This window comes from Salvia hispanica, unplaced genomic scaffold, assembly GCF_023119035.1.
Source record: "Salvia hispanica cultivar TCC Black 2014 unplaced genomic scaffold, UniMelb_Shisp_WGS_1.0 HiC_scaffold_655, whole genome shotgun sequence".
NCBI classification, from domain to species: Eukaryota; Viridiplantae; Streptophyta; class Magnoliopsida; order Lamiales; family Lamiaceae; genus Salvia; species Salvia hispanica.
This window is the reverse complement of record NW_025952416.1, coordinates 31,567-57,759: the sequence shown is the minus strand read 5'-3', so window position 1 is coordinate 57,759 and position 26,193 is coordinate 31,567. Positions and strand designations below refer to the sequence as shown.

Here is a 26,193-nt window from a genome sequence, read left to right as displayed (position 1 = left end):
AAATAAATTTTCGTAACAACATACTATAATTACTTATTCTAGTAATAAATCTTTTCCAAGCAATAAATTTTTGAAAAGGTTTAATTTAGTGTAGAAACAATAAACAAAAATTTATACTAGTAGTGTTCTACTCTAGTGTATATTGGGAAATTGTGTACTCCGCATTGATACGAAGAAAAAAAATCTAAGCATGTGGCTAATTCTTGGACATAACCAAAATATCTTCTTCTGTTTTTTTCTTGGTCACGACAGTAGTTAATATTGGCCATCAATTGAATTGTTATACTTATCCCTCCTTTTTTAGATTTTTCGAATGATGTATGTCAATTGAACTTTTAATATTGGCCATCAATGATGTATGTTTGATTGTGATTCGTCTCCTTGTGTTATTTTGCCAAAATTGAACATGTATTTTGATTTTTAACTTGAATATAAAGAACACAATGTCAAAAAGTAAAATACCAAGTTTAATTGACATGAATATAACAATTCAATATCATAGCTGTTTAATTATTTCAAAATTTGGAAAATTTTTATTACATCCAACTAAAACAACAATATCATCAAGTTTGTGGCTATTTTTTGATGTTTCATAATATGAGATTTTGTTATCACGTTAAAGCAAAGATTTTGATATACTAATACTTAACGTTGGATGAGCTGTAAAACGAGTTTTGTTTGGAAAGAAGGAATAATGAACATTGTCACATTTTTAACAAAAATTGTGGAATAGTCAAGTAGAACGATCAACAATTAACCTAAACTTTACATTATTATTGCTGACCTATAGCTAAACAATACCTAAAATTGAGATTAATAAGGAGAATTTTGAAATTCGACCTATAAATTAAATCGGACAAAACGTCGTCGTATGCGACCCCCCGTCAGCTCGAAAGGATAATAAATGGCTTTTCTTGTCATCCATCGTCTCTGTATCTAGACACACACTCCCACACAATACACAAGCTTCAGAAGAGGTAATCCAATGGCGTCGCTCGTGAACAAGCCGCTCACTTCTCTGTGCACCGTCAACAAGTCATCGGACAGCCGTTCGCCGGCGTTATTCGCCGCCAAACGCTGTCGCATCGGTGCGCCGAAGCTCGGAAACAGCGCCAGGATTTCCACCGGGGGCGATTTGAGTAGAAAGATTAGCGCCAATTCTAATAGAATTGTTTGTAAAGCAATTTCTCTGGAGGCGGAGACGGAGATTGAAGGACTCAATATTGCTGAAGATGTTACTCAGGTCACTCTGTCGTTCTAATATTTATGAAATGTGTTGATTGTGTGTTTGGATTCGGATTCGATGGTTTTTTTAGATGCGATATGAAATTGGTTTGCGAAGTTGAAAGTTTTAGATTATTATAAAATGGAAACCGTGTGCTTTTATTAGTGAAATGTACTTAGTGAGTGCCTTTTAAAGATGTACTTAGTGAGTGCCTTTTAAAGAGAGTGTTATTGGAATGGAATATCAAGGTCATATTTTTCTGTTTATTAGAGTGCTATTGCTGGTTGCCTATGGAGATTCGTGAATCACCATTGAACTTAATCATGGAAGGAAATGGAAGGGTCTATAGAGAGGCTTTTGTCGTGTGTAAGCTTAGTTTTTGGTATGTGCAGTTATTCTCTAAATTGGTGATAAGATCAGCTTATAATTTAGCAAATTTAACATGACTTGATGCTGAAGGGGAAGTGTAATATTGCTATACCTTTTTGTTGAATTGCTTTTCAAATAATTTGAATATCATAGTTAATGAATGTCCGTACAATACATGCTTTCAGTTATTGGGTGCATTGATGCAGGCATTATGTCTCTGGGAGTACATCTTATATTTTCATTGTTTATTTCGTTTGGCTGGTGTCTTTTTTTATAGCTGTGCTTCGGAGTTATCTTCTAATTTTTTTCTCAATGTTTGTTACCTTATAACAGCTCATTGGAAATACACCAATGGTTTACTTGAACAATGTTGTAAAAGGCTGTGTTGCAAATATAGCTGCAAAGCTTGAAATTATGGAGCCATGTTGCAGTGTCAAGGATAGGTGAGAGCTTCTTTTTATCATCGTGCAGTCTTTTGTATCTGGGGCATTAGCAGATATATTCATCATTGAGCATAAGTGAACATTTTTTTTGCCTTCTGACTCATTATTCATTAAATATTCCAATTTTGCAGCCTGAAAAATTATTCAAAAGTTAATTTTGACATGTTCCCATGTTAGCTTATTATTTATGGTAATGTCTTTCTTTCAGGATAGGACTCAGTATGGTTACTGATGCTGAGCAGAAAGGTCTTATTACTCCAGGAAAGGTAAGATGGAGAATCACAACTGTTTTGTGCACAAAATTTTCCAACAGCTGGTTTCTTTGTTTTATTTTCTGGTTCTTTCGTTACATGCCTAATATGAGGATAATCCTGGTTTGGCTTCTATAAGTGATCATGTGTGGCTCACTTGTTAGTTGTTAATTGTTAATAGTAGTACTTCCCCACATGGTGATATTTGTTTGTGTTGGATGTACTGCGTTCTAATTGGTGAAATTTGGCTATTTTGTAGAGTGTATTGGTTGAACCTACCAGTGGAAATACGGGAATAGGTCTTGCATTCATTGCTGCTTCAAAAGGATACAAGCTCATCTTGACAATGCCGGCATCCATGAGTCTTGAGAGAAGGGTTCTCTTGAAAGCATTTGGAGCTGAGCTAGTTTTAACTGATGCAGCTAAAGGCATGAAAGGAGCTGTTCAAAAGGCTGAAGAGATAGTCAATAACACCCCAAATGCATACATGCTTCAACAGTTTGATAACCCTGCAAATCCCAAGGTTCCTACTAATGTTCCAACTATATTTATAATATTTGGATGCCCTCTTTTCTTTAAATGAAATTGTGGAATAGTTTCTTAGTGTGTGAACCCTGGCCTTACCAATCCTAGTCACCAAGTTCACAAATAATAGCATGTTTTGCATCTATTTCATCATTCATTCTTTATGCTTGCACCATGTGATCCAAAATCTGAATTTAGGAATAGCCTTTGGTGTGCTGCACTTTTACTGGCACTGAAGTGAATAGGGATGAAACTGGAGTCATAGATGAGATCATGAGGATTCTAAAATTCTAATTGCATTGACCCCACAGATTCACTTTGAAACCACTGGCCCTGAGATCTGGGAAGATACAAAAGGTAAGGTGGATATACTTGTAGCTGGCATTGGCACTGGTGGAACCATTACAGGAGTTGGCCGTTATCTCAAAAAATACAACCCTAACGTCAAGGTAATTCATTTTCTTCAATAAAATGGCCTGTATGCCAGTCTAATATAGACAATGGCCAGCTTAATTCCTTGTCCATTTCATTTTAAATTCCTTGTTGGCTTCAGGTTATTGGTGTGGAGCCTACTGAAAGCAACATACTGTCTGGTGGAAAGCCTGGTATGAGTGCAGCCTATTATGTCTTTGCTAAGTTACTTTTCCTGGTTAAATTAGTGTACGGTTTTGGTATTTTCAATTTGAAACTGCAGGACCTCACAAAATTCAAGGGATTGGAGCAGGTTTTATTCCGAAGAATTTAGATCAAGATGTGATGGATGAAGTTATAGAGGTCTGGTTTTATCTTCATTCTTCAAGCTATCTATTTATCTATGTGCAACTGGCTGCAGCTTTAAGCCTGATTTTCAAACTTCATACTACTGACACATATATTTTGTGAATGTTTATTAACTTAACTTGAGCTGTTCAAAATAGTACTCCCTATTTTCCAAGATTCCAATAAATATACACATTTGATTTGTAAGCTTTTCTTTTCTGCTGAATGATTAAATCCTTGTCAGATATCAAGTGATGAAGCTGTGGAAACTGCAAAGCAATTAGCTCTCCAAGAGGGCCTGCTGGTTAGTTCATTTTATAGTTATTTTGTTAAACCAACAATATCTATATGTGACATCATGCTTAACTACTTGCTCATCTTCTATATAAAACATCTGCAGTCATTGCATGTTATCTCAGCTCTTATTATTCACCCGATTACCAATAACAACCCAAACAAGTATTGATACTAGAAGTTTCTATAGGGCTTTTGTTTGATTGTTGATATTTTTCTCCATGAAGTCATATGGTTGTCAAGGTTGTGTGGGTATCTTCTACTTTTAAATGAGTTTTATGCTGTATCAGTAACATTATAACTTGAATTGTTGGATAAATTAGAGTTTGATATATTTTAATGCAAGCAAAGCGCTATAAATTGTATGTTAGTCTGTGACATCTCTCTGAGTTTTCACTTTCAAGGAACATTTTCACTTTAAATATTGAAATTTAGTCGTTCCACAAGCTTGTCATCATTAAATGAATATTTGCTTAAAACGCTATCGAACTTTTCTAAGTCCATGCATCTTTTGGAACTCTCTGCCCAGGTGGGATATCTTCTGGAGCCGCTGCCGCTGCTGCTATCAGAGTTGGAAAGAGACCTGAGAATGCAGGAAAGCTTATAGCGGTAATATATTTATACACATATATATTGAATTTATTTCACGTTTGATGACATCATAGCTGCTATAAATTGCTATTGAATTTGAGTGAAGTTAGATGCACAAGCTGTCATCTTCTTACCACATTTATCCACCTAGGTGTATAAATGAAATAAAAATACAAAACTGATATTGCTTCTTTGTATCCTAAATTGAAATGATGTGTTGTAGGTGGTGTTTCCTAGCTTCGGTGAGAGATACTTATCGACGGTTCTTTTCCAGTCCATAAGAGAAGAATGTGAGAAGATGCAGCCCGAAGCATGAAATTTGTTCCAGTAGAATCGAATAGCTTAATAAGAGTGTAGATTGGTGGATTTTGCACTCCATTTGTTGACGACATCCGAGAAGGGTGAGTTTTTGTCGTAGCGATGTAACAATGGTGCATTTGTTGAAGGAGGTCAAATTCTAGTAATTCCGCCAAACTGAATATTTCTATTGGATTTGTGTTCGGTTTCCATAGTTAATTTGGTGTTGTTTGGGTTTACACAGAGAAGAATTCGGTTTTCAAGTTATTTATATTCTATTTTTATTCAAACAAACAGAAGCCTTTTTTACTTGGACTACAAAACATAAAATTTTAAAATAAAACAACTAAAAGTAAAGATTAAGCTTGCAATAAAAATTACTATGAATTTTAGTAAAATATTTAGTCCATTTTGCAATTTTCAAAAATAAATAAAATTTTATTAAATTTGAAAATTGTTTTAAATTATCACACAATAAGATTTGTAGTGAATTTGTATATTTGATCTATTTATAAATATTTGTTTGATTGATAAATATCAACAATATTACGCTTAAAGTCATTTCAGACAACTTTTAAAGTTGCGAACTAATTATAAATTGATGAAACTTCTTCATTTTTCTAGATGAAACTTATTGATTTTTCTTGCAATTTGTCCAAATTATACTATTTTCATAGTATAAAATATGCTCCTCCATCCATAAAAATAGGACAATTGGTGTATGTACACGGTTTTAACGTAGAATTGATAAAACGAAAGAAGGGAGAAAAGTAAGAGAAAAAGGAGAAAAGTAAGTGGAAGAGTATCGGTGGATTGATGTGAAGGTTATTATTTGTTAAAACTTTTCATTAATGAATACGCTTTAATTTTTTTTGGCTCAAAATGATAATTGCGTCCCATTTTTTTTGTCCGGAGTGAGTATAAAATACACAATAAATAGATCTGTATCTGTACTTGGTCGAGCCCAAGTACGGCCCATTTTCATATAAACAGTTAAACCGAACTCGGTTTCAGTATTGCAATTTCAGTAGAAACTGTGCAAACAAGCTGTAGGGTTTGCGATCAGGTGCGGCATCTCTCTTATTCTTTTTCTTTTAAATTTAATGTTTGAATTGAATGATTAATGAGAATGATATTGTTGGAGTAGTGAACGGAATTTCACGATGAGTTGTTTGATTTTATCTTACACAACTGTTTTTGCCGACGTTTTTGCAATCAATTGAATCCGGGAAATGTTTCACAGTTTGGGTTGTGAGTAGAGAAATCTATGCAATTGCAAAGGAAAATGGGGTAATAGTTCAATCTAACAATTGGGGCAACCTAATATTTAGTGAAAAATACGAAATTTAGGAACCCTTTAGTGAAAAATACGATAGTTCAATCTATCAATCTATGCAATTGCAAAGGAAAATGGTAGAACAGTGTTAGACTAAAAAAGGTGCCTCCTTTGAAGATTGACAGATATAGAACATAAATAGTAGTAGTAGTAGTAACCTTTTGAGCTAGGAGCCCTTTAATGAAGAGTCTGTTTTCATCATAGTGTGCTTCCTTTGAGGATTGACAGATATAGAACTTCAATAATTTTCCGAATTAGGAAGCTGGTTGTGTCCATGTTCTAGTGTCAGTTCTACTTCTACAGGTGAGGTGCAAGACAAATTCTGAGTTACTAAACAGTACTATGTTATAATTGTGCAGGGCATGCATGTTTGTTTCCATATTGACAGTTGAAGCCTGTATGTTGGTTAGCAATTAATTAAGCCTTTGTTTGTTTAGCTTGCAACAGGAAGCATTGCCTAGAGCTGTTCATTCTGAGATGTCGGGGATTCCAGTATTTCGTGCGCTTGCACCAAAGACCAAGAATGCAGTTGTTGCTGGAGGTCTGACTGCGTTTGTCTTTGGGGTGTATTTCTACACGATGAGAGCAGTCGGTGGTACTGATGAACTTCAGGTGGCTATTGACAAGTTTGAAGATCAGAAGCATCGAAACGAGGAATAAGCTATTACTACAAGATTATATATTTATGTATAATTAGGTGAATGTTGTTGCCCTCAGTTTCTTTATATTTAAATAAAGTCTGAATTTATAAACTCTTTGTTGAACTAAAAAAGTAGTAGAGAGTCGATACATCTTTTTGCGACGAAAGGAATAATATATGTTATTTTCAAGGTAGCAAATAGCTGAGTTCTGAACATTCGACCACCTAAATCCACTTGCATTTTAGAAATGAAAGCATTGTAAGCAGCCATTTCACACGCTTTTAACATCATTTTTGGGATGAAAGTATTCATGGGAAGCAAACGTGTAACAAGACTTCATAAAATGAAACTCTTCAGAAAAGAACTTTTATGGTATTCCCTCTCATGGTAGTAGCTTCATTGTGAATTTTAATACAGATCAAATATTGATCATCCCATCTATTAAGGCAAAAGAGAAAAAAGAACATGGTGATGTAGCTTCTAATTATCCATTGACAGATGCGCTTTCAGTTTTCCAGCAACGTGTGGGATCAAATCAATGCTTTCTTTAACAGAAAGGTCCACGCATGACTCCAAATCGCCAAGGAAGCACTGCTGTTGTTTGTTTGGAGCTTGGCTGCCTCATATTTATCTTGGCAGACTGCCAGAGACCTGCTCAATCGTTCCTGCATGTACCAACAACAACAAATCACAACCAGCCTTGGTATATATAATCATTTTCTTGAAGATACTTCAGAATGAGTTCTAACCAACCCAACCAAGCATGATCATTCATACAAGGCATATGAACACCCAACTTTACCGATGGCCAGAAACAAACAGCAATAGATTTAAAGAATATGAATCGACAAACTTTTATGTTAGCTAAATCAACTTGATATTGTGGTTCATGTTACTACTAATAAAGTTCTTAAGTTCGAGTAGTAATAGTTGTGGTTAAGGCTTTAGGCTTATTCGTGTAACTTCTTGTGAGAAGAAATTTGGTGAAACAACAATGCACAATAACCAATCTTCATAGGCTGGAAGTGCCATACATTTAGGTTTAAAAAACGATCATAGGCGCAAAACAAGGGAAAATGTCTTGCAGTCATGGTGGATGAATCTAAATTGAGGATCACTGAAGTTAGCTAGCACTGGATGGCCTAAGCACCTCTAAATAAGAACATTTTCAAAACAAAATCTTGAGAAGTGAATGGCATAAATCCAGAATCTTGTTTACAAAATGAAATCACATAGCTTAAGGAGTTCATTTCACAGTGAAACATTAAACAATATATCAAATGCATCATAATTCAACCACCCTAATCAACTTCAATCATCGAGAGCAAATAGAAAAATGAAGGTGGGAGGAACATGTACTTGAAACTTAGCCATTTCGGTTTCGACGAGATTTTGCGCCTTGAGCACGGGCACGCTGCAATGCTCCACGCAGTTGCTTATCTCCTCCTGCTTCATCCTCCTATCGAAGCACTCGTACGCGCACTTGAAGTACGATTGCTGCACGAAGCGAATTCAAAAATCAATTGGTTCAAATTGGATATGATTGTAGAAATAGGAAAGGGGGAAAAACCTGGAGGGTGAAATTGATGTGGTCCTGGACGGCGGCGAGATGCTGCTGGGCGGCGGTGTTGACCTCGTTGAGCTTCCGTCTCAGCCTCTCGTTCACCATTGCCTCTTCTGCTGCAGCTATGTGATCCATGATTGTTCGTTTTCCGATGAATTTGGAATTGGGAATTCGGAATTAGGGGTTTAGGGTTTAAAGGTGGATCACCAAATTTCTTATGGTTGCTTGGGGAGGGAAGGGATAAAATGGTCAATACCGAAATTGTTTATTTTGGTGAAAGGCCCAAAATATTACATAAAAAGCCCATTTCTTTTGGGTTTTGGTATCGTTATTAGCTATAATATGTTTCATGAGGTATGCTAGAGTGTCCACTATAGTTATAGTTGGTCGGACCAAGTTACAAAGTGTGGCGCTATAAAATCGTGGTCAGCCATCGTCAATGTTTAGTTTACTATGGACGCACAGTCCATACATCATTTATTTTTTTCATTTTGTTTATATTTTAATTTTACTACAATAAAAATTGTTAGACTATAATAAAAAATAAGAGTTGAATTTTAGGTATATATGTAATTATTTTTGTTTTTTTTTAAAAATAAAATTCAGAAAATAGGGAGCCGCGCCCGTGGCCCTGCAATAGGAGCGTCGCGGCTCACGCCCAAGCGCGGCGGGCCACTATCGTGGCGCTCGTGGCGCCCTCCCGCCACGCGCCGCCCATCCCATGCACTATAGGAGCCGCGGCCGGCCACGCCCGAGCCGCGGCTCTACTATGGTGGACACTCTAATCATATCAAAAAACTATTTCCTCCAATCTACCAAATATTGTTCATATTTAACTTATCATTTATACTCCATTCGTCACAATTAAATTGAATCATATTTCTCTCAGACGTTCCAACAAAATATCTAATAATTTTTACTTTATCTCCTACTTTTTTTTATCATTTTTATTTTAGTTTATTTTTATTTAATCTATTCAACACTATTTAATTTTTGTGCTTAAAAGTTTTGATTCATCTTAATTGAAAGGAAAGGAGTAATAAAATGTAATTATATGAGTTAGAGAAAATGAGACTCACTTGTTAAAAAAAATACAGTGGATAACATATGTGGATGGACTAAAATGAGTAATGAATGAGAGTATAACATAAGAATAAGACGATATCAAAAATTGAATAGCTAATATGCAAATTTTGAAGGTGGTGATAAAATTAGAAAATACAGTAGGAAAAGAATTAATTGCGAAGGGTAATTTGGCCAATGCCTAGCTAGGGTTTCGGAGTCGCTTACGCCTATAAATACCTTCTTACGTTTCAACCTAAATGTCAGTAGCTTCATCGCTTCAATATCTCTACGTGCTTCATCAAAGATCGATAAGCCGTTATAGTTGAAATCGTCGTTTTTTTCATGATTTTAGTCCTTTATTTTTGTCTCTCAAAAATTGTTATTCCTGAAATTTTTGGAAAAAGCCAATTTGCAGAGCAAGGACGCTGATTTTATATCAATGGCGAAAACTTGCATTGAAGGTTGGCAATATCAAAGCGATTCTCCGTGCCTTTCATCTCTTTTCGGTTTTGATTGCGGCCTCGAACAAATCGCTACATGTTTTAATCTCATTCATTTTCACTTGGAAAAAGCAGTCGATTGTGAAATCAAACGGTTTATTAGTTAGCAGCCAATTTGCAGAGCAAGGACGTCGATTTTTAATCAAATGACGAAAATTTGCATTGAAGGTTGGCAACATCGAAGCGATTCTCCGTGCCTTTCATCTCTTATCGGTTTTGATTGCGGCCTCGAACAAATCGCTACATATTTTAGTTTGATTCATTTTTACCCGATTCGATTGGAAAAAGTTAATTGATTGACAAATCAAACGGTTTATTAGCTGTGTTAACAGCCAATTTGCAGAGCAAGGTCGTCGATTTTACATCAAATGGCGAAAATTTGCATTGAAGGTTGGCAACATCGACGCGATTCTCCGTGCCTTTCATCTTTTGGGTTTTGATTGCGGCCTCGAACAAATCGCCACATTTTTCCAATTTAGATAATTTCTAGTATTATTTTGACATTCCGACATTTCTAAAATTAAATTTCTAGTATTGATTCTTTATATCAAAAATTGATTGTGTAGAGCCACTACAAATATTATGTTTCATCAATTTTGTTGTCTAAGTGAATAAACTAATGTTGATGCAATGAAAAACTCTTTATCTGTACTACCGTCGTGTAATTGGGTACCCAAATTAGCTATGATGGCGGAAACTCATTTGTAATTTTTATTGTTTTTCCTCAAGGGAATAGACACTCAAAGTGAATGAACAAACGACCGATATATAACAATCAAAACATTGGAAATACAATAAGGCGAAAATGATGTGGCTATGATCAGTTTAAAAATCAACATTGTATTAATCAAGGTTGTTAATTTGCAGCATTGGCTCATCTCCTAAGAACTGCTCTAGTGCTGCCACAACATCGCTTATTATCGGTCTCGACTCTGGATCAATGTTTATGCACCTCAATGCCAGCTTCACAACTTCATACGCATCATCACGAGGGTACTGGCTGCTTAATCGCACATCCATATTCATCTGCTGCAATGTTGTCTTTGTAACAATACATGACTTTTTCAACTTCAGATCTGATGCTCGAGTGCCGGATAGCAACTCTAGTAAAACAACTCCAAAGGTGTACACATTTGACTTAGTGGTTAGGTGACCTGTTCAGAAGAGGAGTTTAGGACGACACTTTGAACATGAAGTAACGGAGGAACGATCGAGAACCTTTTGTTGTATATTCAGGTGCAGTGTAACTGGGATTAATGAATACTTGAGGAGTTTGAAAGCTAGTCGTTTCATCGACAGGATCATCTGTACCGTAACAATAGTTCGATAGCTTTGCATTCAGTTCCTACACACCAAATATATAAAACATAGTGTCATTGGTAGTTAATTTCAATTAACCACCAAAGCAACAAGAAAAGTTAAATCACATCTACCCAATCTAGAAGAATGTTAGAACTCTTGAAATCTCGGTGTATGGTTGGTATATCTCTTTCATGCAAGTAGCTAAGCCCTCTAGCAATGTCAGAGCGACTTTGATTCTCCTCGCCAAGAAAATGATGGGTATCCATCTATGAAGCAACAAGGTAAATCAAGTCTACCACAAAATAAGATCATATCGAAATTTAGGTTGTTTTTTCTCATGACTTTTAAAATTTGTCCCAACACAAAATATGTTATGAATGCTCATCCAACAAAAAAGTTACTTGTGAACAAGTGATCCTTCAATTTTCCATTGGGCACGAACTCATAAACCAACATCATGTGGTGTTTCTCCGTGCAGTAGCCAATTAGATTGACCAAGTTTGGATGACTAAGTTGAACCATATAATCAATTTCCTTCTGCATAAGTGGTTCGTGATTTGTAAAACATCATCTCATAAATTTAGTTCTAAGAAGTAATCTTCGGAAGCACAAACCTACCAACCAATCTTGTTTCACGAAATTCTTCCATTTCTTAATTGCAACAGCCAATCCCGATTCAGGATTCGAAGCAATGAGGGTGTGCTCATCGATCCACGCCCTAAAAGCTTGACACATGCCTCCTTCCCCAATGAACATGGCTGGTTGAAAGTTTTCTGTTGCTTTTATAATCTCTTTCAGCTCCATGGGCAGTGCAATGTGATAGGCTGGCGATAAAAATAACAAGAATTTTAAATGAAAATTTCGATTTGACCGTTCAGTATTCATACACATATATTAGTAGTAGTAGTAGTAGTAGTATTACAACCATACCGGTGGAGTCATAACTGAAGCCCGAGGAGTAATCGGAAAAACTGGAGCCGAGGCTGGAGCTGGGGCTGGAACGAAGGGCAAGTCGCCGGAGCTCCTCCCTGTCAAGAACAGCACCAACCAGTTTCTCCCAAAGATCATAAACCCTTGACATTTTGAATCAAAATGAATAAAACGCATGCTTAATAGTAATACTCCTATTTAACAAGATTTTAAGGCTGAGGCCATTGACTTTGGCCACCCAAACCCCATAAGACGACAAGGTATTTGATTGTTATTGCTACCAAGAATCTTACTTACTACCAACATAGTATAACCCCTATAGCCACAATTGTTGAAGAGAGATACCAAAGGTGGACTTATGTAGTGTAAATACTGCCATTTGCATTCTATTGCATTTTTCTCAATATCTTCACCATTAATCTTTTATGGTCAAAGATGGTGGCTTCCACATGGGGTGGTATACTCAACACTCAGTGGAAGGTGGAAGATTTAGACTTGGTCTCATGCTTTTTCCTGATTTGGATTTTCTACGTAAAATTTTCGTCTCATGTTTTTATTCGCACCAAATTTATTTTCTAGTTTGATCCCATTATTTAATCTAGCAAGAGGAAAAAGAATTATCTTGATTCCGTTGTGCAAGTATCAATTTATTTTGATACTCTTTGAAAATTATCACCACTTTTCCCAATAGTAAGTGAAATCGGGAACTATTAATTCACGATTCAAATGGTCGGATCGAAATATCTTGATCTATGATAACTAAACCCTTATGCATTAGGAGTAATATTAGTTAGTGGAGAGAAAATTTTGATACAGTATTTCATATAGAATACATATTAATTCAAATTTATCTTGCCTCCTTCAAAGAATATGACCCATTTCTTGGCGTACGAGATTTTATGCAATTTTATTTTTTGTGTTAGGTGAAGAGAGTAAAGTTGAAATGTCCACTAGTTTTATAGGTTAAACCTTACCGGATAAAGCTCCAGTTCAAGGCCAAATCGACCGGTCATGTCCGGTTTTTAAATATTGATAATAGTGTTATCCATATCATAGTTGGTAGATAACAATGTGTTTTTAAGGCAAATGAGGTTTTTGTCTCTAACAATGTAAGCGTACATACAACTATACAACTAATACAAGTACTATCAACTAATCAAAGAGTGTTGAAAAATCCTACTCTCTCCGTTCATAGTATTGAAGTCTTTTGTCATTTTGGTCGTTATGTAGTGGGGTCATTTTTTTTTTAAGTAAAAGTCAACACTTTTCTTCTCACTACTTTTTCGTCTCTTACTTTATTATCTTTATATTTACTACATTACACACATTTTTTTAATCTTAGGAAAGAAATATCTCTACTACTTATGGAGCGGAGTGAGTATATTGAATGCGTCCATGTCAACTGTCATGTTAGTTGCGTTTTGATGTTATAATTTATAGGAGTAAACAACTTCTATAGCATTGTCGGTTGGCGTTTTTATAGTATTCCTTTTGCATGAATAAATATTTGTTTAGTCAAATAATTGAATATTATATTAAAACTGTATTTTATAGACGAATAACATTCACAAATTTAGTGCGGATTTGTCCTCAAAGTTATGTCTCGTTAAGAAAGTGTGACATGCGTTTAACACAACTTTATCATTAACTAATAAGAAGGCGTATACACATCCATACATTTAATTAGTTCGAAATTGGATTTGCCCATTTTAAGTTGTCTCTCATCAAGAAGGTGTGACAAGCCTTTAAATAGATTCGACGTATACACATTCACAAATTTAGTTTGAAAATGGATTTGATCACTTGAAGTTGTATGTCATTAACAAGGTGTGGAAGTGTGACATGTCTTTAAAACAACGTATCATAGTAACTAATAAGATTAGACGCTTACACATTCACAAATTTAGTTTGAAATTGGATTTGAACACTTTTAAGTTGTTTCTCATTAAGAAGGTGTGATAGTATGTATGTGTTTAAAACAACTTACCGTAACTAATAATCCTAGTTGTATAGATGTTTGACACCGTGCAAACTTTTTAAAAATGTGGAGTACAACATAGTAGTACTACTATATTTGTGTCTCATGCATAAAATATTGGGAAAATTGCCGAAAAAAACCCTGAAATTTGGTTAAATTCAGTTATGTCCGCATTTAAGTTGTTACGCAATTATTCCAGCAATTTTTGGGTGAAACTATATCTAATATGGCAGCAAAAATCATATGTGACGCCGACCGATGAGTTAACAAGCGATGTCTATTCATAAAGAAAACAATGTCGATTCGTTGAAAAACATCAATTGTATTGCACATAGATGAACATATTGTTCACCATGGAATAATTGGAACAAATAAAAACGTTATGCTTTTCCCTGCTGATTTTTAAAATTACTAGAGACTTGATCAAACAAAACCGACCAAATCTCATAGCTTTTCAACAATTTGCCCTAAAATATTAGGATTCAGACAACTTGCATATACTCCATGTTTTAGAAATCGAGTAAATTTTTAAAAAAATCATGTATTATCTTAGCCATTAACTTGACTGAACATGTCACAAAAGGTTGGAGCTTACAAACTCATTAAAACAAGTGAGCCATAGATCCTTTCAAATGGAAACTAGAGAAAAAATTGGTTCAAAGGCACTAGTTATACAAATCCTTTCATGGAAGTTTATTATATATAACCAAATTGAAGCATAAGCAGAATTCTTAGTCCAAAATTCCTTAACAATTGACAGTTTAATAGTTCCCAAACTTAGACGAACATTGTAAAACTAGAGAGCTACGCCTATATGAAGATCTGATATCATGATTTCAGCAAACTGGTATCTACAATCTCGAATCGCTACAGACAAAGCAGCAATTCGAACTGTAACATTCGAGCACGTGAACTTAGAGTTGCACTCTCTGTCATGTACCCAGCTAAACGGATCCGTGGTCCTTGTTGGCCCTCGCTGTGCTCTCTCCTGCAACTTTCTGATTCTCGGAGGCAGTCCACAGACATAATCCTGAGCTTCCTGCCCTTCAGCGGACAGTCCTCTTAACTGAGACACATTCCATCTCTTGACCAAGTGCTCTAGGATGTCGGCGTAGTCTTTGGCAGTGTATATGCCAAGGCGCTGACGACAGCTGAGAAGTTGTCGAAAAGGTTGTCATCGCGCCATCATACATCAAATGGGCTGGCATAGCGATCTTCTTCCTCATCATGTCAGCAAAAGCTAGCACTGTTGCATCAGGGTCGATCTCAAATAGCTTTTCTGTTATCTTGGTGTATGCAGTTTCATGGCGCTTCTCGTCTGCTGCAATAGTACACTAGATTTGAGCTAGTTTCATGTCCCCGTGCTCCTGGCTAGCCTGGCAGTGTTGCCATGGGAAACGAAAGTAGCTCTTTCTTGGAAGGACGTGTATATAAATCCAAGTACGGATTGTTCTCTGTCCGAGGATCCTGAAAAAAGTATCGATGAGTACACATCATATTGTTAGTCATATAATAAAAGCACGAACGAAAAAGCAAATAAACCCAAGACTCACCATTCCTGAACCAATCAGATATTGGATAGTCTTCTCAATCTGTTTCATATCGACTCGTCAGACAGGTAGAGATACTTATTAGAAGATTCGCCATGCCTATTTTCCTCGGCAGTCCATGCCCTAGTCCAAACAGCCCAAGGAGTCGGGCTAGCCCCTGTTTCATGGCACACCATCTAATGTATTGATCATGGTTTGATAAGTAGGAGCGCTTCCTCGTGACCATATCACCAACCAAAACAACAAAATAATCATCTGGAATCTCTTTGGCTCTTTCCCTCAATTCCTTCACCTGATCATGAAATCCATCACTGCTTGGATCCGGCAGGAAATCCTGAGGCTGCCAGCATTTTCTACAGGCTTAAGGTGGACTAGTAGATTATCCTCAGCCCAACCTTCCAGAGATTTAAAGATCTCGACTTTTTCTGGAGGCATAGAGTACGTTACTTGAACATGCACCTCGCGTGGTGGACTAAAAGGCTTCTTGACAGTCTCAACCTCTCTGCAAAGATCAGTGCAAGCATATACAGATTATTGCTATTAGAAGACAGAAAGATGAAATATGAACATAGAAGAATGATTGTTTCTGATAGCGGCATGTTTAGGTATTTCTACTGAACAGAAGTACTCTCTTCATGATGACTGAACCACAACATCAAAGGTTTCTTCACTGTGTGTGTGAGTGTGTTTGCCAAATGGTAGAGTGGTCAATGTCTAAGGCCAAGGTCTTACGCTCTCGAGTCAACGTTGCTTAACTATGATTCAAAGTTCAAAACTGGAAACTACCCTTGTAAACTCCCATATGGTTTCAGGAACAGAGCAATTATACCATGAAACCTGATAATAGAAGTAAAACATAATCTCTCTCTTCTAAACAAGAGAAAGCACACTTCAGTAACAACAAACAAGAAGGATCATAGTAAATTAACTACGTTTTGCGGATTCCTAATATGCAGCTATGAACAATACAATAAAATAGGCTAAGAAAGAAGTCTTGAAAATTCTACAAACTGAACTATATCTGATACCAAATACGTCTGCATACGATAATCGTAGTTTTTAATTTCTTCACCTAAATAAACATGTGAAAGATGTTTACTTCCATATGAACACAATATGTTAACAATGTAAACGAGTAAGTACGCCTATATCAATCTAAACCACACAAATCCAAAGAGGTTGGGACCAGCATCAGCTAGCTGGATAGAAATCCAAAATTTCTCACCAAATCACATGCCTCTGTTCCTAAATAAAATAAAAAGGACACCTATACAACAGCCTAAAACTTAGTCCAAATCCAGAAACGAAAATCCTGCATACTTGTTCACATGGAAAGGGAAATTGGGCACAAAATTACATTCTCCAGCATTACTAGGACTATTACATCCCTAGAAAGAGGGGAAAATTTAACCTAAAATCTTCAGAAAAAAGCGAGTCTCGATTGAATGAAATTATTCAGAAAATCAGAAGCAGCTCACATCAATCCATTCTCACAAACACAATATGAAACAAATTAGAAGAAAAGGTGAGATCGGGAAAACGGTTAATTAGAAAGGAAAATTGGAGAAAATGTGAAGTGAGGAGGTTACTTGGAAGCGGAGCGAAGAGAGGAGGCCATGCATAAGGTGGGAGATCGGTGGGGTGCGAAGGAGGGGCGTTTTGGGGATTGAAAGGCGATGGCATTCAGCGTCATGGCCATTGTGATTGTCGATTGTTGAAGCGTATTCGAGAGAGAGAGAGAGGTGGTGGTGGGGACACGAGGTGTGGTGGGAAAGATGGTGAAGAGAGGCTGAGATGAGAGCTGAGATGGCCTTTGATTTTGGAAGTCTCTTCAATCTCTGCGTCCATATATATATAGAAAGAGAGACTCATACTCACCTATATTTGGCATTTGCTATTTCCAAATAACTGTCGACTACTTTCATTTAACTATATTATTTTAAATACCAGAAAATACCCAATAAATTTTTTAAAAAATTGTCAAAAAAGTCGTCATGCTCAATTTCTGATCAAAAATAGTAAACGCAATTTTAAAATTTCTCTCAATTATATAGGAGTAGCAAAAAATTTGCCGTCCTACGCTTTTAGTAATTTTTCTTGCCTTATTTATAAGCCAAAGATGGACTATACATAAGAAATGATACTCCACGGATTACTATTAGTTAACTACTCCTCCGTTATATAAGGAGGAAAAACTTTGTGCGAAATTAAAAAAAATTGTGTTAGGTGAGTTAAGTAAAAGAGAATAAAGTGAAAATAAAAAGGTAGAGATGAAGATAGAAAAAAGTAAGAGAGAGTAAAGTAGGTGTGGAAAAATTGTGAATGACTTTTACTAAAAAGGAAAGCTATTACTATGGAGCGACTGGAAATGGTAAAGCGCCATCTATTATAGATGGAAGGAGTATGAAATATGGTAGCAGTTGTTAAAATTGTAAAAGTTATTTGTATTCATCTGCTAGTATTTCTAAAAGTTATGGGATTGACCAAACTGAGTGTTTTTTTCCGACAATTTGCATATTTGTTTGCCCTTGTGATGACTTGAAAATTGAATCATTCATTCAAATTAAATCCATTGAATGGAGGAGAAGTATTTTGCCAACGGGTCCAAATCTAAATGTAACTTGATTTGTTCCTTTTGCCTTTAATAAAGGGCGAACACTTGTTTTAGTAGAGTCCGAGACTATGTAATCTAAATTATGACATAATGCTCGAACTCTCGACTAATGAAATGGATGAGAAGTATCTTACCAGACGAGCTTAATTTTTAAAGAGATTAAATAAAATCATAAAACTGAATTTGATTTATTTGATTTGTAAATTCTGTAATTTAAATATAAAATAAACTAGTACTAATATTTTAAAAATATTGACGTACAATAGTGCTTACAAATAATACTTGCACGGGACATGGTACGGTGCCCTTGTTTGGTAATGTGTTTATTGCAGAAATTGGGTTGTATTAATAATTTAGGAATGAGTGGTGAATCAGCCACTTTATTTTCAATCATATTATTTGGCCTCAAAGTTAGGTAACGAGAATCTCATCAAATGCTATCAAATTAATTGACGATAATCTATATGTAAATAACAAATAAACAAACAAAATGGTCATATGCATTGAAGTAATTTATGCACGATTGAGTTGTTACAATCCCAATTTGTTGCTTAAGCCGAATGGTGTATTGGACTCATCGTATTCTCGATAGTATATTCTTTTGTTCTAACTGTATAAATATTTGACGAGTTTTGTAGATAATTTTATTTTTGGAGACATTTAATTCTAGCCTATTTTTATAAAGTTTAGTTGAAGAAATTTCCGACTCAATATTACTACGAATAATAGTCATTTAACTAATGTTTTTTTTTTCAAATGTATGAAGTTCGAAAAAAAATAATAGTATTAAATTAGAAAGTTCTAATCTTTTTTCAATTTGTCTCACCCCATGCAAAACAATGTTATTTCAAGTAAAAAAAAGAAAAATAAAGGAATATCAAAGGAAAAATATTTATTTTAATGAAACAATATTGTTTTAAGTCACCAAAAGCGTTGTTTTTACAATGATATGACATAATTTGATTAAATTTCATGATTTAAATGACTATTTCATACTATTATGATGTATTGTCTGCTATTTTCTTTATCGCCTTTTGTTTGGGCCGGTTGTCCTCGTTATCTCTAACAATGAGGTTATGCATCCCTATAGTCTAAAGATCTCTAGGATGCATTAGTGTATAAAACTTACAAGAACAACCTCAATAATCTTACAACATAAACATACACTAAAATCACAAAATCTGTTTAAGGGTTTTTCTCCCAACTAAACCTGCAGGAATAGAAACCGGCGAATCCACGCTGAGATCTCCGATGGAACGAGCATCCTCGCATGTATACGTTCCCACTCGCGAGTCAAGTCCCCCACTAGACGACCCTTTATTCCACTTGCACGAACCAGCATTCGGGGTCAGAGGAAATGAGACCTTCTCTTGGGGTCGCTGCTTCCCGGAGTCCCCGAACCTCTCCCACGGATTACTATCACTCTCGCTCTGGCTTTGGCCGAGACAGTAGGTGCCATGTAGTTAGGAACGGAGAACAGAGGGCAACTCACGAGACTATTCGATGATCGGGCGTGGCAGACTCGGATTGTCGAACATGAGATTCCCATGAGGCTGAGGGCTCGGCTTGAACTCAAAGCGGCCCCGGGGTTTAAAGAGATGCCCCTCGCTGCAGCTCGAGGTAGCTACGTTCCAACCAGTTCCACGACCAAGGGAATCCATCCGATCAACGTCCGCAGAATTTTGTGTTGATTTTGGATTAGATTTCCGGAGCTGTTGTGACAGATAATAAGGGAAGCAAAAAAAATCAAACATCTCAAAAATCTAAGCATACTAAGATTTTACAGCGACCTTTTTTGGGGCGTCCGACTCAAAGTGACACGTTTCCCAATAAAGTGGAACCATCACTCTCTATATTTTACTCTCCCACCACTTAACTCCCCAAAACAGCACTACGTACATATAATATCGTACGAACAGAAATTGGTCTACTTTAAAGGACATTTTTCCATTTGAACTTCATCGAGGCCTGTAGTTTTCGCAGGTAAATCGAGACAGGACAAAAAGGGTGAACCGTTTACCTGTTTCGAGTACGCATAGGCCATTGCCCTCTCTCTCTAACGACAGCCTCCACGCGTTTCTGCACCCTTGCTTCAGCTTCCCCTTCGATAGCCTACTATCATCCCAATCTTCATTCTGGCCGGCCTTGTCACTCTTACGCGTGTGGTGCTGGAACGTTTGGATCCTTCGCGACTGGATTTGTGTCTGAACCCGGACCAGGAACTGCATTTGTTTCATGGCACTCCTTGTCTGCTGTTTCACATTCTGTCCTTTAACCGCTACTTGAAGCCTCACTAAGCCCTAAAAGGTCGAAAACTCCCCCTTGCCTATCATGTTCAAACGCACGAGTCAATCACACTGACGAGCGAGTGGGGACGAAAGAGAATACATTACCACGTAGCCTCTATACGCTGCCTGGATTTTGGTGGCTGAGAGTTGCTGATCTCTCAAAGTCGTTTCTGGCCTCTGCACTCAGCTCGATTTCCCCTCTGCCTTGAGCTGCCTCGGAAGTGAAAGCCGGGGTGAAGCAGCCTTTGGAGAAGCAGGAATAGGAGAAGGAACTCTCGGAGAAGGCCTAATCAGCAGCTGATCAGCTTCCCTAATATTTTTTCGATGCTGCTTGGCTCTCCGAACAGGGGAATAAACGACTGCGATTCTCCACGCCTCAAAATCCCTTTCCCCTTCTTCATTTCCTTGCTGCTGCTCTTCTTGTCAGATCCCTGAAACGGTATATATTTCTTCGAAATCTAAATAGATAAACGATAATGCTACAATGGCGCACGCAACAAACGCAATAAAATAGACAAAACGACACCAAGATTTTACGTGGAAACCCCAAGAAAGCATCCAAATATGCACTAGAGAATCGTATACATCGATAATGACTTAACCCGACGATTGAACAACCCCTTAACGAGGGGTACGGATTCAAATTAACCAATAACCGGCACATACATATTTATCTCTGGTGAAATTCATTGAAACAAAGGAGAAAAGCAGGAGATTATGTGAGTTATAGTTATAGACAACTTTGAAATGATTAGGTTATCTACTTTCTAAAGCTCCTAAACTCCATCAATACATTCAAAAGGTTATTTTCAAACTTAAAACAGACATATGCTAATAGCAAAATCACATCATTTAACACGGGGAAAAAAAAAAGCCTACATCACTTTGCTATGGTTAATAGAGACTTACATTGGATCCCTTTTCCTTTGAATTGTTTGTGAAAACCCTTTTGATTGCTGAAAACCAGCTTCCCTTCTTCCCCATATTCTCAGCATTACTGTTTGTGAAATAACAAGACTTCCATCAACTTCAAGAAATTATCCATAATATTAAATCAAGATCAAATTTTTAAACCCAACATCCAAATTCAAGGAATCATACATCATAGAAACAAACCTAATCCCAAGAGATCATGCAATTGAAAAAGATTGATTTTGTATCATCACCGTAACTGCAAAACCTGATAACACTCTAGGAAAAAGAGCTAAATGTTTCATTCAAAGAGAAAAGAAAGAATTATTTGAAGATAAAATAATTTTAAAAGGAAGCATCATTAATCTCTTTAATGAACTAAATTAATAACCATGTCATGCATAATTATCTATCTGTATGTATAACATAAATAATCCTAGTGTCAAAATTATTGTTAGTAAATAAGGTTACAATTCCAAAAATGTTTGAAATTTAAATTTCTATTTCATCAAAATTAATATAATTCGAACCAACAGAATATAAAATAGAGTTTTCAACTGAACCCGGCTTTAATTCGGTTGTAACAAACCAAAATATTGTCAATCATTTAAGTTATACCTAGTTTTCATCCATCAATTTTGAATTTAATACAGTTTGAGTCATGACATTAAACTTATCAGTAATTGTAATTCAACCAACATTACTTGAATGGGAAACACTAATTCAATTTGTGACAGCAACATCATATCTTATTTTACCCACCCACTAATTCATAACCATTTGGTCTTTATTGTATTATTATCTTAATCATTATTTTTTGTTGTGACATTAATTTGCAGTTTAATTTAATCAATATCCACAATTATTAATAATTTTACCAACAATTTTCAGAATTATTAAGAATTTTTTATTACCAATTTTTCTAGTGATATATTCATTGGAAAACTTATCCACCTTAACCTTAGATGTTACTACCTTTTTCTTGACAATGATAGTTTAATGATACTAGGAATAAACCAAATTAATAATTATATTCAAAAGGTAAGGAAAGTTGGGAAACTCAAAAAAGTGTTGATTTATTTCCAACCATTCCCATAAATTTACATCTTAGTTCATACATACACTATCATCATCACTTCATTCCCAGATCAATAGCTTCTAATAACTAAAATGTGATCTTTCTCATTCGCAGACAGTCACTCCGACACTGAAGCTTCTAACTCTGGGTTATGACTGAAGCTTCCTCGGATATAGCTCGTTTGGAAGTCGCAGGGCTTGTCTTGATGGGTGCCCAGATATCTGCACCGTTGCTGTTAGCAACTCCAACAGTGAATGAGACAGGCACAACGCATAAGCCTTTGGCACTGAGGCTGGATCCTTCTTCGCCCTTCAGAACAAACACAAACTGGTTTTAGGCTGGATTAAGTAACGTGCATTTAGTTTATCGATAAGAACCATGGAGTACAAAAAAATCGTCGAGAGTGATTCGAAAAAGCATACCTGTAATTGTGTTGGTGTACTGTACAAGTATGGAGCACTTAGTACCTGAAAAGTAGGAAAATGATGCATTAAAACAAAATTCATCCTTATTTGATGTTAATTTTATTGATTCCCTATCTTCTAGGGCCTTGTTTCATTCTTTGAGAGCCCTTTCATTGTTACATCGGAAGAACAGCCAACAGGTAAGCTCAGAACAACAACGATGTCTATCTAAAGGCAACTAAGGAAGATACGAGTAAACTGATATATAGACTGAGAGAAATTGTAAGCGCCTTACTCCAGAGGAGGATTTCGAAATGGCACGTACAAGACAGATGTTACTAGTCGAACGTGTTTACATCTTTCACCGAATCAGTGAGGTTTTTTCGATGTGATGAAAGCAAGATTCTACTTATCTAATTACAATTACATTTTTGGGCAATTCTCAGGTGCAACATGAAAATGGGTGATTCGTTGATGAAGTCAATTCTCGAAATGATCATATTTCAGTTCACAGCAACAGATATCATTGTAATGTACTAGCATTACTTAATTATGGTGAAGAAACAAAAATTCATACCTTAACCTGTTCATGAAGAAACCTTATGTACTCCATTGCTTCTAAGAGGACCGAAGCTGTATCAGTCTGTAGCAAAGGTGAAGAGTTAGGCAAGGAAAATTATCTGGAAAACGTAAACAGACTGATGGATGAAGTGAGCATACAATGAATCAATTACACATTTTTCCTCACCTATCCAAGAAAGTCACGTTGTGTTGAATGATCAACGGTTATAAATTTCTGAAAATCACATGCAAAAACACAAAATTTTCCTTTTACTGCACCTACCTTCCCATATGGTGAGACAAGCTGTTGAAGAGCAGAAATCCGTCGCTAAATTTCTTTCTTTTCCTGTTCCAGTGAGCAGTGGTAAACATGGATGGGAATACATGAAATGCTCTAAACTTTGTGAACTAAAAAAATTAAAATAAACTGCATTAAGCCATTAGTTACATGTGAACTTGCTAAGCCAGTAGTATAACACAGAGGTTTGGCACTTAACCAGATGAAGCAATCAGAAATACGATTACTGGATCAACAACTAACCTTTGAAGAAAGAGAGTCATCCGTCTTTAATCGTTTTGGCATGATATCCATGAAGCTGCTTTGCTCAAGAGATATAAGGCCTCTTTATGTTGCAACATCTTCTCCTACAAAAATTCCTCTTAGTAGACGGCAAATGGAAAAAGTGCTAATTCTATGCAAAATCCAATTAAAACAGTCACTTGGGTACTTTCATGCTAAAAAAGAGTTCGAGTCCAAAACCATACATATGAAACACTTAGGACCAAAAGCAATTATTCGCAGAATCATATATTTCTTTGTTCTCTACCTAAAAGAAAGATCCACAGATTCAAAGTTAAGAGTGTAATCATCAACCATGAAATGTCCTAAGTAGTTCTATAAATAGGTAGAGAATAAACTATAGCTTCCAAATTTTGGAAACATCTGAGGTGGAATATGAGACTGCAACGCAGTAGGTTTGGTTCCTATAAAAGAATATATGCATACATTATAAAAAAGAATATAGTGTATCGATTTTGGTCAAAAATTCCTTAGTTAGGCCTAAACATCCCTTTGTTTAATATGAATGTCCCCTCAAAACAACCAACAGGCCTCGACCAAGATGATATCAGATAACATAATTTAATGACAACCCCACAAACAGACAAGGCTACTATAAAATATCAACAAACTTCATATTCCAATACAAAGCATACAATATACAACACGGGATTCTACGTCTCCAATCACGATCCGATTTCGTATTTACTTCACCATTGCGGCATTGCCTACCAAATTACATGTAACATGACATAAAAAATGATTATGACTACAAAGAGACAATCCTCATCTCTCAAAACTGTTATCATTTTTATCCTTACTCATTTAAAGACATTCATTATGATACACCAAACTCAACATCTATCAACCACAGAATCCACACCAGAAGCAAGATTCTCTTGGCTGTTCAACAGCATGCACATTTTCTTGAGTAAAAGAAGCAGTAGAAAGCAACTATCCAACCACCAAAAACATAAATCCAAACACTATTAAACCTTGAGGCTGCTATCTAACATTAGAAAACAAAAAACCTTCACATCCAGATTCAACATTATTACTGACTTTTTCCCTTTGCCATATTGAAATTTTGATTCTCCAAATATACTGTGAGTGTGACCGAAAACAACACAATCGAGTATATTAACTCCTGGGGGCCCCATGATTTTTGCACATATAAAATTAAAAAACTTTTTTTCAAATTTTAATTGGGGTAAACTAGGGATTAGAAAATGATTAAATAGCAGAGCCATGCATGTTAACCTTATAAAACTATTATCCCAATAATCTATAATATTCAAAATCAACGAATTCATCATGTCAAACATCTGCATTAGGATTAATTAGCATTGAATGAAACAACTAATAAGCACCAATAAACGCATATTCATGACGCATCAAACTCGGGAGAAAAAAAATGAAAATTAAATAACGCGAGTTGACATAAAAAAACAGGGGAAAATATTCATAGACGGAAACGGAGGCTAGAAAGGGCTTACCAACGCAAAATCTGGATCAGAATCAGTCAGGAAGAGATGAAAACCAAAAATCTCAACTTTCGCGGCGGAATCCAGAGCTCGAATTCGAGAATTCCATAGGCGGAGCCCTTTTTAGGTAGATATGGAATAGTAATTTTGGCCAACGGCGTAGGGATTTGTGCCAACACATGTATTGTACAGCAGCAGTTACGAGTGTATGTACGTTTTCACACGCGGAAATACACGCATAAATCAACAAACAAAGCGAAAGGGAAAGCAGAGTTGAAATTGTGAAGAGGATCACGAAATTGGGGGTGTGATAGGAGTTTGAAAGTGTGTATATATACGTATAAAGAGTTAATCAATGAAGTGAAAAGGGGGGAGAGAGAGAGATGAGGAAAATGGAAGAGTATTTAGTAGAGACAGCTAATATACAGAGACTGCAGTGAAAGAGAAAGGAGGAGTGGTTTGAAATGAGGTCACTTCAATTTCACTTTTGACTATGTAAAGACTCAATTTTTGTACCCTTTTTTAAAAATGAAATAAATTTTGATACTACTAAATTCAAAAGGTATAAGTAAAATGAAGAGAAAAAAAAAATGAAAATTTTTATATTCAGAATTGAGACTAATTTTGTGAATATGTTAAAATAAAAAGTAATATGAGAACATTTTAGTTTGGG

General features: G+C 36.0%; 4 protein-coding genes, 1 long non-coding RNA gene, 3 other non-coding genes and 3 pseudogenes across 9 annotated transcripts; 4 read left to right on the top strand and 7 right to left on the bottom strand.

Annotated features, from left to right (window-relative positions):
• The first annotated feature begins 918 nt into the window (after nt 1-918).
• LOC125199746 (cysteine synthase, chloroplastic/chromoplastic-like) lies at nt 919-4,993 on the top strand. 2 transcript variants are annotated; one of them, XM_048097660.1, is made up of 10 exons: nt 921-1,243; nt 1,928-2,037; nt 2,246-2,303; nt 2,548-2,811; nt 3,125-3,262; nt 3,367-3,418; nt 3,508-3,587; nt 3,817-3,880; nt 4,396-4,475; nt 4,681-4,993. In XM_048097660.1, the coding sequence occupies exons 1-10, from the start codon at nt 986-988 to the stop codon at nt 4,771-4,773; spliced, it is 1,197 nt and encodes a 398-aa protein (XP_047953617.1). In that variant the 5' UTR covers nt 921-985; the 3' UTR covers nt 4,774-4,993. The 2 variants fall into 2 exon arrangements, with proteins under 2 accessions (XP_047953616.1, XP_047953617.1); XM_048097659.1 differs by lacking the exons at nt 4,396-4,475; nt 4,681-4,993 and having other exon boundaries at nt 919-1,243; nt 3,538-3,587; nt 3,817-4,053.
• Nucleotides 4,994-7,087: 2,094 nt separating this feature from the next.
• Nucleotides 7,088-8,517, bottom strand: LOC125199747 (annotated as a pseudogene).
• Nucleotides 8,518-9,774: 1,257 nt separating this feature from the next.
• On the top strand, nt 9,775-9,900 carry LOC125199750. Its single transcript, XR_007172627.1, has one exon. It is a non-coding gene; the product is annotated as a small nucleolar RNA snoR86 (small nucleolar RNA).
• An 80-nt stretch (nt 9,901-9,980) lies between these two features.
• LOC125199748 lies at nt 9,981-10,107 on the top strand. The gene has a single exon (XR_007172625.1). It is a non-coding gene; the product is annotated as a small nucleolar RNA snoR86 (small nucleolar RNA).
• Nucleotides 10,108-10,202: 95 nt separating this feature from the next.
• On the top strand, nt 10,203-10,327 carry LOC125199749. The gene has a single exon (XR_007172626.1). It is a non-coding gene; the product is annotated as a small nucleolar RNA snoR86 (small nucleolar RNA).
• Nucleotides 10,328-10,703: 376 nt separating this feature from the next.
• LOC125199745 (probable serine/threonine-protein kinase PBL3) lies at nt 10,704-11,355 on the bottom strand. The gene is made up of 3 exons (XM_048097658.1): nt 11,317-11,355; nt 11,079-11,205; nt 10,704-11,014 (listed from the first exon to the last, which is right to left on the bottom strand). The coding sequence occupies exons 1-3, from the start codon at nt 11,353-11,355 to the stop codon at nt 10,704-10,706; spliced, it is 477 nt and encodes a 158-aa protein (XP_047953615.1).
• A 26-nt stretch (nt 11,356-11,381) lies between these two features.
• On the bottom strand, nt 11,382-12,243 carry LOC125199744 (probable serine/threonine-protein kinase PBL10). Its single transcript, XM_048097657.1, has 4 exons — nt 12,093-12,243; nt 11,781-11,986; nt 11,564-11,699; nt 11,382-11,428 (listed from the first exon to the last, which is right to left on the bottom strand). The coding sequence occupies exons 1-4, from the start codon at nt 12,241-12,243 to the stop codon at nt 11,382-11,384; spliced, it is 540 nt and encodes a 179-aa protein (XP_047953614.1).
• Nucleotides 12,244-14,866: 2,623 nt separating this feature from the next.
• On the bottom strand, nt 14,867-17,475 carry LOC125199743 (annotated as a pseudogene).
• A 1,931-nt stretch (nt 17,476-19,406) lies between these two features.
• On the bottom strand, nt 19,407-21,506 carry LOC125199742 (annotated as a pseudogene).
• Nucleotides 21,507-22,488: 982 nt separating this feature from the next.
• On the bottom strand, nt 22,489-23,813 carry LOC125199738 (transcription factor bHLH153-like). The gene is made up of 4 exons (XM_048097654.1): nt 23,761-23,813; nt 23,494-23,559; nt 22,935-22,979; nt 22,489-22,821 (listed from the first exon to the last, which is right to left on the bottom strand). Exons 2-4 carry the CDS (start codon nt 23,527-23,529, stop codon nt 22,651-22,653), a joined length of 252 nt encoding a protein of 83 aa, XP_047953611.1. The 5' UTR covers nt 23,530-23,559; nt 23,761-23,813; the 3' UTR covers nt 22,489-22,650.
• A 204-nt stretch (nt 23,814-24,017) lies between these two features.
• Nucleotides 24,018-25,968, bottom strand: LOC125199739. Its single transcript, XR_007172624.1, has 2 exons — nt 25,533-25,968; nt 24,018-24,122 (listed from the first exon to the last, which is right to left on the bottom strand). It is a non-coding gene; the product is annotated as an uncharacterized LOC125199739 (long non-coding RNA).
• Between the last annotated feature and the right edge of the window lie 225 nt (nt 25,969-26,193).